Source organism: Dendropsophus ebraccatus, chromosome 10, assembly GCF_027789765.1.
Source record: "Dendropsophus ebraccatus isolate aDenEbr1 chromosome 10, aDenEbr1.pat, whole genome shotgun sequence".
NCBI lineage: Eukaryota > Metazoa > Chordata > Amphibia > Anura > Hylidae > Dendropsophus > Dendropsophus ebraccatus.
Genome location: NC_091463.1, coordinates 21,161,834 through 21,178,709, shown reverse-complemented (window position 1 = coordinate 21,178,709; position 16,876 = coordinate 21,161,834). Strand labels below are relative to the sequence as shown.

Below are 16,876 nucleotides of genomic sequence, written 5' to 3'. Positions count from 1 at the left end.
TCAAAAAAAGAACCAGCATCTCCGCGCCGCCTGTAAATGTTTAAAAAAAACAAAGTGATGTACCTTGTGGTACATTCGCTTAAGGCCATGTTCACACATTGTTTTAACATTGGCTGTTGTTTGACCCGGCCGGATGAACTACATTAACGTCCAGATGAACATCATATCAGTCGTTGTAGATCATCTGGCCATTGTTTTTGTGACGGCTGGATGATCTACAGTGAGCATAGGCTATCTTGCAAAGCAGCTGTTCACTGAATAGCAGCAGCACAAAATAGACCTGTCAGTTATTTTGTGCGGCCGCAGAGAACCATGGCCGTAGTGTATACGCTGCGGCCGTTATTCTATACACTAATGTAACTGATCAATGTCATTAAGCAACAGCTGGAATACCGAATGTTGTTTAATGCCAAAATACAGCGGGTGAACATAGCCTTAAAGGGGTTATCCAGCGCTACAAAAACATGGCCACTTTTCCCCCTCTCTTGTCTCCAGTTCAGGTGTGGTTTGCAATTAAGCTCCATTAACTTCAATGGAACTGAGTTTGAAACCTCACCCGAACTGGAGACAAGAGAGGGGAAAAGTGGCCATGTTTTTGTAGCGCTGGATAACCCCTTTAAAGTGTATCTATCATGAATAAAGACAGTGTGGTCTGAACGATCAGAAGAATGATGTGCAATCCTCCCCCTGCTCTGTGTCTGTGTGAGGAGACGGCTCCATAGACGTACAATTATGCCTCCATCTCCTCACATAGCACAGAGGAGAGCCAAGGCTGAGCGCCGACTTCTCCCGATTCAGACCACGACCAATCAAAACTTTTCACGTCTCTATAAAATGTCAATTGATTTAATTCATGACAGCAACTCCTTCTAAGTTTCTAAAATTAAGAGGGACCCTCTAACACTTGGATGTCACACCTCCAGCTGTTGCAGAACTACAATTCCCATCATGCCTGGACAGCTAGAGCTTAGTGTGTCCATGCATGATGGGAGTTGTAGTTGTGAAACAGCTGGAGGACGGCAGGTGTGACACCACAGCACTAGAAGAACACGCCAGGTGACTGGGATACACTTGGGCAGATTTACCACTGCTTTCCTATGGAGGTGTCATGGATGCCCCCACTCTGGCATGAGCCCTAGCTCACTGCTCCGGCCTTAGAGGTCACCTGTAGAAGAACTGTAAGTCCCAGCATGCAGGGACACAAACATGAGGCATGCTGGGATATACAGGACCTCCACAGCTGTCAGCTCTCCCCAGGGCGCCCACCTCTGCCTGCTAAGACCTAACTATCCACTGGAGGCTCGGCCATGGTTACCATAGCAACGAAGGACCAGCAGAAGCCATGTGACTGCCGCCACTTCCGGCTCCCCCAGCCTCTCTATGACTGCTGCCGTTATTAATTGGGGGTGACTGGGTTCCCGGTGACAGACCTGTCTGCTGCTCCCTCTCAGCCATCTTCGTGCAGCCGGGTTCTCTTGACCTTTCACCGTCTAAAGGCACGCCCTCCTTTTCCCGTCACCCTGGAAACGACGGCCTTTCCTTCTTTACGTCCTGCTGCCGCCGCTGACAGAACTTTCAGTTCCCTTTCTCAAAGAGAAATTATCTCCCCCCCCCCTATCCTCCCACGTTACAAACACGCCGCGGGCCCAGAACTCAGCTTTTGCCAGCTTCAAACATGGCCGCCGCACTATCACCGCCGGCCATCTTTACTGAGGGCAAGTCTTCCCACACTTTCGGTTTTTACGTCCAACTGACACGTGATGAGAAAAGAAATTATGAAAATCAATATCGCGCCTGGGAAGTTTTGGCGGCAATTGAGAGCGCGGGCGCCATGTTTATTCCAAGCTGCGTAGGTGTGAGGTGCTGCCGCGCACCTGAGGAGAGCCCGCCGCCCGAGAAGGTAGGAGGTGTGACTGCAGCGGTCTCCTGGCTCTACCTGTCATGTGGTTATAAGATATATATATATATATATATATATATATATATATATATATATATATATATATATATATATACACACAGACACTCTCTAACAGCGCTTTGTCTCTTACCTCAGTGCCGGCAGGAGGGGTCCGAGTCTGCATACGAGGGGCGGAGGTGGTCCATGTCTGTATGAGGGAGACTGTCAGGAGGTGCAGGTCTGCATGGCGGGGGATTATCAGGAGGTCCAAGTTTGTTGGAGCGGAATTGTCAGGGGGTCTAAGCCTTCATGGGGGAGGACTATCAGGGGGGCCAAATCTGCATATTGGGGGGTCCATTCCTGTATTAGGGAGATTATAGGGGTGGATTCAAGTTTGCATGGGGGGATTAGCAGGGGCTCCAAGACTTGATGGGGGGGGGATTATGAGGGGGTCCAAGTCTGCGTATGGGAGGGGGGGATTATGAGGGGGTCCAAGTCTGCGTATGGGAGGGGGGGGGATTATGAGGGGGTCCAAGTCTGCGTATGGGAGGACTAGGGCCAGGCGATATGGCCAATTTGGATGATTCTGTGTTTTTTATTTTTTTTTGTTTGTTTTGAGGCAACTGTATCGCTTCCCAGTTTAACAGTAGTAGTTAAACACATACATGCTGGCAGTAGTAGTTATACACATACAGGATGCCAGGGCATGCTGGGAGTAGTAGTTATACACATACAGGATGCCAGGGCATGCTGGGAGTAGTAGTTATACACATACAGGATGTCAGGGCATGCAGGGGGTAGTAGTTATACACATACAGGATGTCAGGGCATGCAGGGGGTAGTAGTTATACACATACAGGATGTCAGGACATGCTGGGAGTAGTAGTTATACACATACAGGATGTCAGGACATGCTGGGAGTAGTAGTTATACACATACAGGATGTCAGGACATGCTGGCAGTAGTAGTTATACACATACAGGATGCCAGGGCATGCTGGGAGTAGTAGTTATACACATACAGGATGTCAGGGCATGCTGGGAGTAGTAGTTATACACATACAGGATGTCAGGGCATGCTGGGAGTAGTAGTTATACACATACAGGCTGGGAGTAGTAGTTATACACATACAGGATGTCAGGACATGCAGGCAGTAGTAGTTATACACATACAGGATGTCAGGGCATGCAGGGGGTAGTAGTTATACACATACAGGATGTCAGGGCATGCTGGGAGTAGTAGTTATACACATACAGGATGTCAGGGCATGCTGGGAGTAGTAGTTATACACATACAGGCTGGGAGTAGTAGTTATACACATACAGGATGTCAGGACATGCTGGCAGTAGTAGTTATACACATACAGGATGTCAGGGCATGCAGGGGGTAGTAGTTATACACATACAGGATGTCAGGGCATGCTGGGAGTAGTAGTTATACACATACAGGATGTCAGGGCATGCTGGGAGTAGTAGTTATACACATACAGGATGTCAGGGCATGCTGGGAGTAGTAGTTATACACATACAGGCTGGGAGTAGTAGTTATACACATACAGGATGTCAGGGGGGGGGGGGGGGGGGAGGAATTATCTTTTATTTAGGGATGGTCCGAACCTGCCGAGGTACACTCGGCATCAGATTCCCGCTGTCTGCCGGCTGTATCCCAGTTTTCCAGGCAGTCCTCCCGCTGTATCCACCCTCTCCACGGAGCGGGCAGACAGCAGGAATCATTGTGTGTTATGTAAGTGAATGGCCCTCTTCCCCCACCCCGGAAGTGTGGTGCAATATACTCACTGCATTACTGTCGACCCCCCGGCGGCCATCTTGGGACAATGACGACATCTTCAAGAGGCAGGCCGGACCGGTCAAGCCCTCCCTTATGCCGGCTCCCCTCTGGCGCGTCATCAGCTGCTCAGCCGCGATTGGCTGAGCTTAGTTATGCTCAGCTAATCGCGGCTGAGCAGCTGATGACGCGCCAGAAGGGGGACGGCTGGAGCGGTCCGGCCTGCCTCCTGAAGATGTCGTCATTGTCCCAAGATGGCGGCCAGGGGTCGACAGTAATGCGGTGAGTATATTGCACCACACTTCCGGGGTGGGGGAAGGGGGCTATTCACTTACATAACACACATTACAAAGTTGTATAACTTTGTAATGTGAGTTACTTAGTGAATAAATGTTTAGCACCGCACTACCCCTTTAAGACTATAGACAATTCGAGTCATCTGGGCGGGGAGAAACCTGTGACTAGTCACAGCTCTCTGCCTTGTCGGTGCATAGTGTGGGGATGATTGACAGGCAGAGAGGCCACTAACAGTTTCTCCCCGCCCAGATGACTAGTTGCCGCCCCTCTTCCGGCCTCGCATGTCAAAATAAAACGTATTTTTCTTCTTCGTAAAGCTATTACTGCAGCCACAGTCAGTATGTGCCGTGAGCTGCACAGGTACTCTACACTGTGCTGGAGGGAACCATATCCGCACTATTGTTTTTTTTTCCCCCCGCTAAATAGAACATTTTTCTTTGTCCAGCCTTAGATACTATTTTAAATTGTCACTTTTTTCATTCACAATTTTTTTTTTTTTATTAAAGTACTTTCAAAACACTCAGGCCAGAACCGATCAAAACCTTCAAATTTTACAAACAGTAACACTCTTAACGGTGTTTGAGGCAGCAACTGTAAATTGCTTCACATAGTAACAGTGCCCCCATATAAGTAGTTATGCCAAATATGTGCCACTCTGTGCCCCCCATATAGTATATGGGATCTTCTCAGTGCCTCCATCAGGGTACTGTGTAGTAGTACACAGTAGTCTTTGTTGTAATTATTGGGAGGGAAAGGGTCATCGGGTGCTAATGGGTGGGGGTGGGGCATGCCCAGGGTGACTTCTTGCACCCTTGGTTGAGACATTGGCTACTCCCCTGCCCGGATTAACCCCTTAAAGACCGGACCAATTTCCATTTTTGCGTTTAGGGGTTAAAGGGGTTGTCCAGCGAAAAACTTTCTTTCAAAGTTTTTGAAATCGTGTGTAAAAATAAATGAATAAAAATAAACATGTTTGGTATCGCCGCATGCGTAATTGCCCAAACTATTAAATTATCACATTCCTGATCTCAAATGCGCAAATTCAAAAGTACAAAATTGCGCATTTTTGGTCACATCAAATCTAGATTTTTTTTTATAAAAAGCGATCAAAAAGTGGCATATGTGCAAACAAGGTACCGATATTAAAGCGTAACTCTCATTTCAGGGTCATTTTTTTGAAAACATTAAATATCTATCAACAGTACAAGCGATTTTAAGAAACTCTGTAATAGGTTTTATGTACTAAAAGAGTTTTCTTCTGTACTAAAAAAGCAATCTCCCAGCCTCCCCCCTCACTGCAAAAGCAGCAGGATTTCTGTGTCCATTATGTGGCTATGGAGAGGGGAGGGGCTGTTAGGAGTGATTGAGCACGGAGCAGTCCTGCACAGCACAACACCCTGCAATCTTCTCTCAGTAAGTTCATAGATAAGCACTGACCTTTCTGACCCCTGAATCCTGCGTTTTAGGTGCCCAGAGAGTCTACAAACAGCTGACCTTCATGTCACTCTTCCTGCTCCCTCTTCTCCCTCAGCCCCTTCCCTCTTCATAGGCTTACAATGGAGAGAGCAGAGCCCGTCTTCACTGGCTTCTCTGTAATGAAGGCGGATTTGCCTGATAATGCACAGATAAGAAGTCAGGGGGGGAGGCTGGGAGATTGCTTCTTGAGTACAGAAGGAGGCTTTTTTGGCTGATAAAACCTATTACAGAGTTTGTTAAAATCGCTTATACTACTGATTTCTGCAATAAAAAAAAACATGAGTTACACTTTAAGTACCTATCATGGCGCAAAAAATTACACCTCACATAGACCCAAAGATAAAAGCGCTATAAGCCTGGAAATAGAGCGATTTTAAGGAACATATATATTTTTTAAAAGGTTTTAATTTTTTAAAAGCCATCAAATAATATAAAAGTTAATACAAGTTACATATCGTTATAATCGTACCGACTTAATGAACATGTATAACAAGTCAGTTTTACCCCAGGGTGAACGGCGTAAAAACAATTTTTAATTTCACCACGCATATCATTCTCTTCTGGTTTCACGGCATATTTTAGGCAAAAATTACCTCTGCCATTGCAAAGTACAATTAGTGGCGCCAAAAACCGAAACAGGAATTGTCCAGAGCAGGAGAGGTTTTCTATGGGGATTCATAGAAAACTGAGACAGAGTTTCTGTCTTGGCCAGAGATGTCAGCAGAGAGCACTGTGTCAGACTGCAGGGCATACAGCAGCTAATAAGTAATAAGGAAAGACTTGAGATTTTTTAATAGAAGTAAATTACAAATCTATATAACTTTCTGACACCAGTTGATTTGAAAGAAAAAGATTTTCACTGGACAACCCCTTTAAGGCCGCGTTAGGCCGATGCCTAGTGTAAGCTTACTCCATTACTTGATAATCATTTATCATGGGCGATGTCCGTGCAGCCCTTGTCTTAAATGTAAAATAATAAAGTTTATATTAGAGCTGGGCGATATGGCCAAAAAATAAAATCTCTAATTTTTTTTATTTATTTATTTTTTTTAAAAATTTTGGACGATTCTCGATTTAATCTCGGGTTGTTTTTTTTTTTTTTGCTAAATAAACAACATTTTTCTCCCTGCAGCGTCAGATACTATTTTAATGACATTTGAGACAACAACTGTATTGCTTCCCACTGTAACAGTGCTCCCCATGTAGTAGACAAGCCCATATAATATAGGAGATCTTCTTTGTGCCTACATCTAGGTAGAGTGTAATAGTGGAGGTATAGTGGATAAGAGGTGTAGTAGTAGTAGTACAGGTAAAGATAAGGGGTGTTTTAGTAGTAGAGATGAGGAGGATTAGTAGTACAGGTATCGATGTGTGCTGTAGTAGTACAGGTATAGATGAGGGGTGTAGTAGTAGTACAGGTAAAGATGGGTGTAGTAAAGATGAGGGGTGACTGGGGGAAACTTAGGGAGCTGTGGTTGACTTGGGCAAACTGGGGGGGACTGAAGCAAACTGAGGTTGAAGGGGGACTGGGACAGTTGGAGTTGACTGAAGGGGGGCTGGGGGTGGCTGGAGCTGACTGGGGGGGGTGACACAGGGGGACTGGGGCAGACTGGGGGGGTGACACAGGGGGACTGGGGGGGGGGGCACAGGGACTGGGGCAGGAGTGCACATTGCCCTCCTCTTACTCAGGCACACAAGTTCCCCTCCCGGCCACACATGCAGGTCCTGGTCTCTGGAGGAGGCTGCAGAGACTGTAGTGGTGATAACGTCGCTGCCATTACTGGAGCTGTACAGTGGGATCGGGGGGATTCAGATCCCACTGTACAACTGCAGGACGCTACAGTCTCTGCAGCCTCCTCCAGAGACCAGGACCTGCATGTGTGGCCGGGAGGACGGGACGCGATATGTACAGCTGGGGCAGGTCAGTCGCGGCTCTGTTAGGCGGACTGCCCGACCGACCTGCACCTCACCTCACTTCCTGCCCTCCACCTCACCTCACTTCCCGCCCTGCACCTCTCCTCTGGCCCGACACTCCATGTAGTGGCGCCCGCCCTGCACCTCCAGCCCGACACTCCACGCAGCGACACCTGCCCTGCACCTCACCTCCGCGCCGCGCTCCCTGCACCTCCAGCCTGGCCGGCCGCCTGACATTCCGCGCTGCTCCGCCCACAACGATTTTTTTTGTGAAAATCGAATTTACGATTTTCACAAAAAATCTAATCGATTCTAACCTCCTGGGCGATTAATTGAATTAATTCGATTAATCGCCCAGCCCTAGTTTATATACACCTGTCCATGGTCCCGGTGTTCTCCTAGCTTGTGCCCGAAGTCACTGCTGGGACTTTAGAGCTGGTCTCTAAAGTGATAGGCCGCTCAGCCAATCTTTGGCCGCCGTGCTGTCCCATCTGTCATGACATACCTAGCCTTCCAGTGCTGTTTGTTCTTCCTACCGGAGGGTTTCCTGGGCCGCAGTACAAGGTTTTGAAAAAGGATGGACCAAACCTTTCTGCTTCTGCCTGGAAATACCATGGCAGTAAGCAGTTAACAAGCCAGCGCTGTATACAGCAGCATTGACAGTTCGGGTATGGATTAAATTCCCGGGGTTGGACTAATCTGCCCCGGCCCAGAGAATCTACAGTACACAGTACTGTGCAAAAATGGGTGTTCCCATGTGAGCTGGACTTTATACCAAGCTGATCACCAGAGATCTGACTGCTGGGATCCCCCACCAATTCCGAGAACAGGAATGCATTCACCCTGTACTGAGTGGAGCAGATAGGTGGGGGTCCCAGCAGTCAGACCCTCAATGGTCCTGTGGATAGGGGCAAGTTAATTTTGTCTGCACAACCTCTTGAAGCCCCTGCCAAATAGTGACTGACAACTTTTCCCCGACCACCCTTATCTAATAGGACCAGTGTCCTATTAGGATGTTGCTTTTAAAATATATTGATGAGCAAAACTTATAAAATTCATATCAAAACTCAATTCAAAAAACTGTCGTATTTTTTATTTTTTACTTTTTTTTGCAGAAATCAATAGTCCAGGCGATTTTAAGAAACTTTGTAATTGGGTTTATTAGCCAAATCTGCCATTATCTGCACTTAAAAATCCTTTTCCCAGGTCCCCCCCCCTCCTTCCTCTTTTTCATCCACTCCAAAAAATCTGAAAATTTGTGACTTGTTGCATGAGTCGTACCCTGTCTGTTTTATGGAAAGGGGAGGAGGAAGGAGGGAGGGAGTTAGCCGGCAGCAGAAAGCAGATATCAGAGGATTACAGGCACGGAGCTGGGTGAACGCTGTAATCAGAGCTCAGAGAGGTCAGTGGTGACTGTCCCAGGAGATAACGGGTGAGGGATTTGTAGATTAACTCTTTGTTGTCCTGTTTTGGTCTTTTGTTTAGCTCTCGCCATAGGAGAACAATGAAGACAGGGGGGAGAGCTTCAAACTGTTTTTCATGATAAAAATGCATTTTCCGGCTAATAAACCCAATTACAAAGTTTCTTAAAATCGCCTGGACTATTGATTTCTGCAAAAAAAAAAATCACGACAGTGACACTTTAAAGATTTTTTTAAAGCTGGAGTCGGTACATTTTTTCCTAACTCCAGCCAAAACTAGCTCTGACTCCACAGCCCCGCTTGCAGCAGAATTTTTATCCCGCTGTGACTATGTAAACGTCACCGCTCTTCACCTGCAGCGGTCCAGTGATTACATTACCAGTCCGTACTCTGGCCTGCTTCTGTGGCTCCCGGCTCCTTAACGTCCCGCTCAGCCAATCAGTGCGCTGTCTCGCTTCACCAGCTGTTTGGGACGTCATGATGCCGTGAGCCACAGGAGGAGGCCCGAGCGCAGACCAGTCAAGTATTCACTGGGCCGTGGCAGGTTAAGTGGGACGGCATTTACATACTCGCAGTGGCAGGGCTCCAGACTAAAAAATTTACCTGGGAGCCATTGGCTCCTAACCTGAAAAATTTAGGCGCCAAATAGAATATTTGGTCGCCAACATTTTAAACCATGTAAAATTAATGTTATGTTACATGGAACTTACTGTGTGCAGAGGCCGCGGCAGCATCCTCCTTTAGGAACATGGAAACTTGCAACTTGACAATCATATCCAGTCTGACTCAGTACTTCAGCTTCACTTGGCGAGCCTTTTAATGAGGCTTACTCTTCTGAACTTGAACTTAAGGGAACCTGTCGACCCCCGTGCCGGGGTGACAGGCTCCCAACCCCCCTATACTCACCTCATCGCGCCGGGTCCCGCTTCTGAATATGGTCGGGTCACAGAGATCTCAGCCGCTGCAGCCCGGCGTGCGCTGAGAGATGAGTCCAACGCTCATAGAGAATGACGGGAGAGTCCAGCGCTCCGTCATTCTCTATGAGCGTTGGACTCATCTCTCAGTGTGCGCGCCGGGCTGCAGCGGCTGAGATCTCTGTGACCCGACCGGATCCAGAAGCGGGACACGGCGGGATGAGGTGAGTATAGGGGGTTCTAACGGGGGGTTGGGAGCCTGTCACCCCGGCATCGGGGGTGACAGGTTCCCTTTAAAAGCTTGCAACAGTCTATACATACTGAGCTGGACTTATGACTGCAGCCATAGTGACCCCCCACAAGATGTGTATATAGATAGATATATCTCTCACCTAGTGACTAATGCAAGTGACCCCCTACAATACAGACACCTGAGGGGCCCTGATAATAATAATTGTGCATATATCTATCTCCCAGTGTCTGCAGCCAGTTTGCCCTACACTTATAGATGACCCCCTCCCCTTATAGATGACCCCCTCCTTTTATAGATGACCCCCTCTACCCCCATTATAGATGCCCCCTCTCCCCCCCATTATAGATGCCCCCTCTTCTCCCCCCCTTATAGATACCCCCTCCCCTTATAAATGCCTCCTCTCCCCCCCCCCCCATTATAGATGCCCCCTCTCCCCCCCATTATAGATGCCCCCTCTTCTCCCCCCCTTATAGATACCCCCTCCCCTTATAGATGCCCCCTCCTCCCCCCCATTATAGATGCCCCCTCTCCCCCCCCATTATAGATGCCCCCTTTTCTCCCCCCCTTATAGATACCCCCTCCCCTTATAGATGCCTCCTCTCCCCCCCCATTATAGATGCCCCCTCTCCCCCCATTATAGATGCCCCCTCTTCTCCCCCCCTTATAGATACCCCCTCCCCTTATAGATGCCTCCTCTCCCCCCCCCCCATTATAGATGCTTCCTCTTCTCCCCCCCTTATAGATACCCCCTCCCCTTATAGATGGCCCCTCTTCTCCCCCCATTATAGATGTCCCCCCTTCTCTTCCCCCCATTATAGATGGCACTCTCTTCTCCCCCCATTATAGATGCCCCCCCCCCCCCTTTCCTTTATGCTAAGCAGTATTTAAAAAAAACAAACACACAAACTCACCTGACAACCCGCTCCCCCGGCGATCCTCTTCTTCTTCGGACGCTGTCCCCGGCTGATGCGCGGTTGCCGCGGGTGTCCCGTCCTATCCCCGGCAGCGCGGCGCGTCAGTGAGCTCTCTGTACGCCGGGGCTGTGACTTCTGACACAGGAAGCGTCTCTGACGTGCGCTTCCTGTGCCGGAAGTCAGGGCCCCAGGCAGCTCACTGATGCGCCGCGCTGCCGGGGATAGGACGGGACACCCCCGGCAGCCGCGCATCAGCCGGGGGCCCGGACTTAAAGAGACAGCGCGCCGCTGCCGGGGCTAGTCGCAAATGGCGCCCAGATTAATAAATCTGGGCGCCATTTGCTAAATTTCAGTCGCATTGGCGACCATTTTGGTCGCCATCTGGAGCCCTGAGTGGGATGAAAAAAATTCTGCTGCGAGTATGTAATCCTATTCAAACTGACAGTGGGGGAATTGGAGCAGATTTTATTATGAGTTTTTAAAACCTATGGATCTATGCAATGCTATTAGCATTGCATAAATAAGTGAGATCATTGCTCTCCTAATAGTGTGGCTGAGCCAGACTATATTAGAAGAGAGACACTGTGGAGGGCAAGTGTAGACCTTCGGCTGTGATGTGACCCATCGGCCCCCTGGTACTCACATTGTGGGGGTGCTAATCGGACACTTCACAGGCACTTTTTAATGCTGCAATTATGCTACATTGTGGCAATAAAATGGTAAAATGACTGCCGCCAGAGGCATCACGGGCCGCAGCCATAAGCAGTGGGGGTCTGCTACATATGCTTTATATGGAGTGTAGCAGGAGGGGTTAAATGCGGCTGTCAGTTGTGACATCTGCATGTACACAGTAAAATAGCCAGCACAAGCGTGCTGGCTATTTGACGTTAGGAGGAAGCTGCTGCAGTGTACAGGCTGGGGGCAGCACAGAGAGAACATGGACGGCGCACAGCTAGCTGTCCAATGTGTTCTCTGCACTATACTGTATGTTAAGCTGCAATATTACGCAGCTTAAAGGGAATCTGTCAGCTCCCGGGCCCTACCTGAGGTGCTGACAGTGTGCTGTAGCTGGCAGTCCCCTAGTGACTTTTGGTAGTTTTCCGTGTAGTGGAATATGCTCAATCTCAGGTCTCCTACTGTACTCAAGAGGCTAAGAGGAGTTGTTTCTGCCATCTCACCACTCCTTCCTCCTCCCTCTTCATGAATAATCAATGCTGCCCGGCCTCCCGCTCGCTCAGCTGTCACCCAGTGTCTCTGATTGCAGATCAGTCCTCTGTATTCAGTTTGTGTCTGAAAGAAACATTCAGATATAGTTGAATCTCTAACCCCAAATGTGTAGGGACTGTGGTCTAGGGGCAACTTACCTGTCTAGTGACCTCCCAGCAGTTTGGTCTCTTTTTCAAATCCCGTTTTTTTTTTCTTATTATTGTATCATTGTTATGCTATGTTTGCACAGTATTTTTGTCAGTGGATTGAAAACACAGAAAGGCTATGTTTAACCCTTTAAGGACAGAGCCAATTTCGATTTTTGCGTTTTAGTTTTTTCCTCCTTGTGCTTAAAAGGCCATAGCACTTGCATTTTCCACCTAGAGACCCACATGAGCCCTTATTTTTTGCGTCACTAATTGTACTTTGCAATGACAGGCTGAATTTTTGCATAAAGTACACTGCGAAACCAGAAAAAAAATTCAAAGTGTGGTGAAATTGAAAAAAAAAAAGCATTTTGTTTATTTGGGGGAAATGTGTTTTTACGCCATTCGCCCTGGGGTAAAACTGACTTGTTATATATGTTCAAGTCGTTACGATTAAAACGATATGTAACATGTATAACTTATATTGTATCTGATGGCCTGTAAAAAATTTAAACCATTGTCAACAAATATACGTCACTTAAAATCGCTCCATTCCCAGGCTTATAACGCTTTTATCCTTTGGTCTATGGGGCTGTGCGAGGAGTCATTTTTTGCGCCATGATGTGATCTTTCTATCGGTACCTTGATTGCGCATATACGACTTTTTGATCGCTTTTTATTACAATTTTTCTGGATTTGATGCGACCAAAAATTTGCAATTTTGCACTTTGGGATATTTTTGCGCTGACGCCGTTTACCGTGCGAGATCAGGAATATGATTAATAGTTTGGGCGATTACGCACGCGGCGATAGCAAACATGTTTGTTTATTTATTTATTTACTTTTATTTATAACCTGGGAAAAGGGGGGCGATTCAGACTTTTATTAGGGGAGGGGGCTTTTTACTATTAACAACACTTTTTTTTTTTTTTACTTTAACACTTATATTAGAGGCCCCCCTGGGGGACTTCTAGTATAAGTGCTTTGATCTCTCATAGAGATCTCTGCAGCATAGATATGCTGCAGAGATCCATGAGATCGGCACTCGTTTGCTTTCGGCTGCTGCAGCCGGAAGTAAGCGAGTGCCGAGCCGGGGACGGCGCCATCTTGGAGCAGTCCCCGGCCGGCTTCAGAAACGGAGATCGCTCCTCCGGGATAACATCCCGGAGGAGCGATCTCCTCCACTAGACACCAGGGAACGGCTGAATCCGGTAATCGGATGCAGCTGTCATGTTTGACAGCTGCATCTGATTACTGTATTAGCGGGCACGGCGATCGGACCGTGCCCGCTAATACCTACGGTCCCGGGCTACACGCGGCACCCGGGACCGCCACGGTTTAGAGCGGGGTCGCCGCGCGGCCCCGCTCTGAACTCCCTTACCGGCATCAGGGCGTAAATTTACGCCCGATGTCGTTAAGGGGTTAAACACAGTTGAAATTAATGGCCGATATTTGCCATTTACTGACGGCCATCCGCTCAATTTCAACACTGTTTCTATAGCCTTTCTATGTTTTCAATCCACCCCTGGTTTTAGTTGCAAAATAATGAGCAAAAATACTGTGTGTGAACATAGCCTTAAAAATGACACAATAATGAGAAAAAAAAATAAAGACCTATATTTCACTTCCATCAGGGGGTTTGAACCAGAGAATGAACTGCTGGCGGTCTCTAGACAGGTGAGTTACCCCTACACATTTGGGCTGAGAGATTCAACTATGGGCCCATTTACACAGGGAGGTTATCTGCCAAAGATTTGAAGCCAAAGCCAGGAATGGATTTGAAAGGAGGAGAAATCTTAGACTTTCCTTTATGACCTGATCTGTTTCTGGCTTTGGCTTCAAATCTTTGGCAGATAATCTTTGTGTAAATGCACCCCATATCTGAGTGATTCTTTTAGGGTGCATTCACATGTACAAGATCCGCAGCATATTTGGTGCTGTGTTCAGTTATTTAGATGAAATCAGCTGCAGATCCGCACCATCAAATCCGCAGCAATACTGTATGTGTGAAGCTACCCTAAGGGTGCGTTCACACCTACAGGATCCGCAGCGGATTTTCATGCTGCGATTTTGCAGCGAAATCAGCTGCGGATCCTGTACTGTGAAGCTCAATGGGTCCCATAGACGCAGCGGATCCGCTGCCTGCATGGAGCCCCCGCACGCCCGATCGCAGCTCCGGCCCCGAGCATACATCACCGGCTCGGGCTGTGTGATGCTCCCGGCTCCCCTGCACGGCAGCACTGATGCTGATGGGCAGGCGGGAGCATCACACAGCCACAGCCCGAGCAGGTGATGTATGTGCAGGGGGGGGGGGATTGATCGGTGCGGGGGTTTAAGGGGGCCGGGGCTGTAAGCTGCGGGTTAAAGGGTCCCATGCAGGGGGACCCTTGCGGGGGCTCCATGCAGGCAGCGGATCTGCTGCGTGTATGGGACCCATTGAGCTTCACAGTACAGGATCCGCAGCTGATTTTGCTGCAAACTGGCAGCATGAAAATCCGCTGCGGATCCTGTAGGTGTGAGCACACCCTAAGACATAACCTGCCCCCAGAAGGCTGATCTGCAATCAAGAGACACTGGCTGACAGCTGAGCGAGCAGGAGGCCGGGCAGCATTGATTATTCATGAAGAAGAGGTGAGGACTGCCAGAGTGCGGCACAAACAGCTCCTTTTTTGCCCCTTCAGTACAGTAGGAGACCTGAGATTGTGCATAATCCCCTGACAAATTACCAAAAGTCACTATGCTCACTAGGAGAGCTGTCAGCACCTTAGGTAGGGCCCGGAAGCTGACAGATTCCCCTTTAAAGGGGTTATCCAGTGCTGCAAAAACATGACCACTTTCTTCCAGAGACAGCACCACTCTTGTCTCCAGTTTGAGTGCAGGTTTTGTAACTATCCACTGAAGTGAATAGAGCTTAATTGTAAACCACACCTGAACTGGAGACAAGGATGGTGCTGTTCCTGGAGGAAAGTGGCCATACTTTTGTAGCACTGGATAACCCCATTAAAGGGGTTATCCAGCGCTACAAAAACATGGCCACTTTCCACCTACTGTTGTCTCCAGTTTGGGTGGGGTTTTGAAACTCTGTTCCATTGAAGTAAATGGAGCTTAATTGCAAACTGCACTTGAACTGGAGACAACAGTACGGGGAAAAGTGGCCATGTTTTTGTAGTGCTGGATAACCCCTTTAAGCCAGGCAGGGACATGGTGCAAGAGGTCAACCTGGGCCCTTCACTTTTCAACAGCAAGTGTATGTGTGCCCCCACCACACACACACACACAACAGCACCTGCTAACATCCCCAAAGTCAGCCTGCCCCTCCCCCCAATAATTACAAGAAAAAAATTCATGGTGTATATATTTTAATACACAAAGTGAAGGATTATTCATCCCACCACACCTGCAGCAGTTCACCCACCTGATGCACGGCAGTGCAAGCTCCACCAACGAACAGTGGGATAAAATCCGACAATCCAGGGATACGTCCGAAAATTCAGTCTTTATTGAAACTTTATATGCAAAAATAAACTCAGTGACAGGAGCTGACGTGTTTCAGTCTCTCAACCTTACTCATAACTGATTTCCATATATATAAACACTTCAAAAGCATCATTTATAATATAGGAAGCACTTAAAATAGTAAAGTATACACATCCCCCCACATTGTGTCCCCAATGTCGCAATGATCCTCTGTGACATATGCTGTTGTAAATTCCAGACGGACGTCTTCTGATCAACAGTCATTGCTGGATCACTTTCTAGTTGGACAGCACCAGTGCGTTTTTCTTTGTGATTTTCTGGATATGGCAAAAAGCTTGACAGTACGAGGATGAAGAAGCAGCCTGGCGGACATATCCCAGCTTGGCTCCCGAGGTGTGGAGAGATGTTGCTGAATGTATCCCTCACTCAGGAAAAACTCTTCAAATATATGGATGACTGTGGTGTGCAAAACACCATGGAGGCAGCCCTAGTCCTCAGCGCCGGGATGTTTCAGATGGCTGGAGGTATCCTGGATACAGACTTCTAAGTGTTTTGATATAAAAGAAAAAATTGCAGAACTTCAGAAAATGTTTGACACCAAAAGGGACATGGAGGACATGATTACTGCAATGGAGGAAGAAAAGAAACATGGTGATCGAGCCCAATGTCGGAAAAACCCAGATGCTGCATCCTATGCATTTTGCATAAAAGAATGGCAGCAATAAACAGAACATGGACACCATCACTATCCCCCAAACATCTACTTATCATTGGATACATTCATCTGTCCCAAGAGGTTTCTCAGGATCCTCTGAGAATACTTCATTATCCTACAGGACAGACTATTTACACCATAAATAAATGATGCTGCACATTAAATATATGCCTTTATATGTCTGTATCTTTCTGCTCTAAAATTGGTTCTTTTCATCAGTGGGCAGTGTCACCTAGGCGGGGAGGAGATTTACCATGGTTTACGCTTGCTTATAAATCATGGCAGAAAACTAAACCTGCTCTGGAGCAGATGTACATTTCTGCACCCGCCATACGGCAGACGCAGATCAGGCTGCATTCAGTAAGAGGCGTGCACCTCTTAAGCCCCTATTACACGGGGCGACTGGAGGAGCAACCGATCGCTTTCATCGTTTGTTTGGACCTCGTTCCAAGCTCGCT

The 16,876-nt window shown here is 47.8% G+C and overlaps 1 protein-coding gene and 1 long non-coding RNA gene across 3 annotated transcripts in view; one reads left to right on the top strand and one right to left on the bottom strand.

The window, feature by feature from the left end:
* PTPA (protein phosphatase 2 phosphatase activator) overlaps positions 1 to 1,617 on the bottom strand; it is a 50,503-nt gene extending 48,886 nt beyond the window's left edge. Inside the window, exon 1 of one of the 2 annotated variants that reach the window (XM_069986179.1) lies at positions 1,431 to 1,617. In XM_069986179.1, the coding sequence (XP_069842280.1) occupies positions 1,431 to 1,455 (25 nt within the window). In that variant the 5' untranslated portion in view covers positions 1,456 to 1,617. Of the gene's footprint in view, positions 1 to 1,266; positions 1,318 to 1,430 lie in introns of those variants that run through there. The other variant, XM_069986180.1, reaches the window with a different exon arrangement.
* On the top strand, positions 1,405 to 16,594 carry LOC138802650 (uncharacterized). Its single transcript, XR_011364796.1, has 2 exons — positions 1,405 to 1,900; positions 15,942 to 16,594. It is a non-coding gene; the product is annotated as an uncharacterized lncRNA (long non-coding RNA).
* The last annotated feature ends 282 nt before the right edge of the window (positions 16,595 to 16,876 follow it).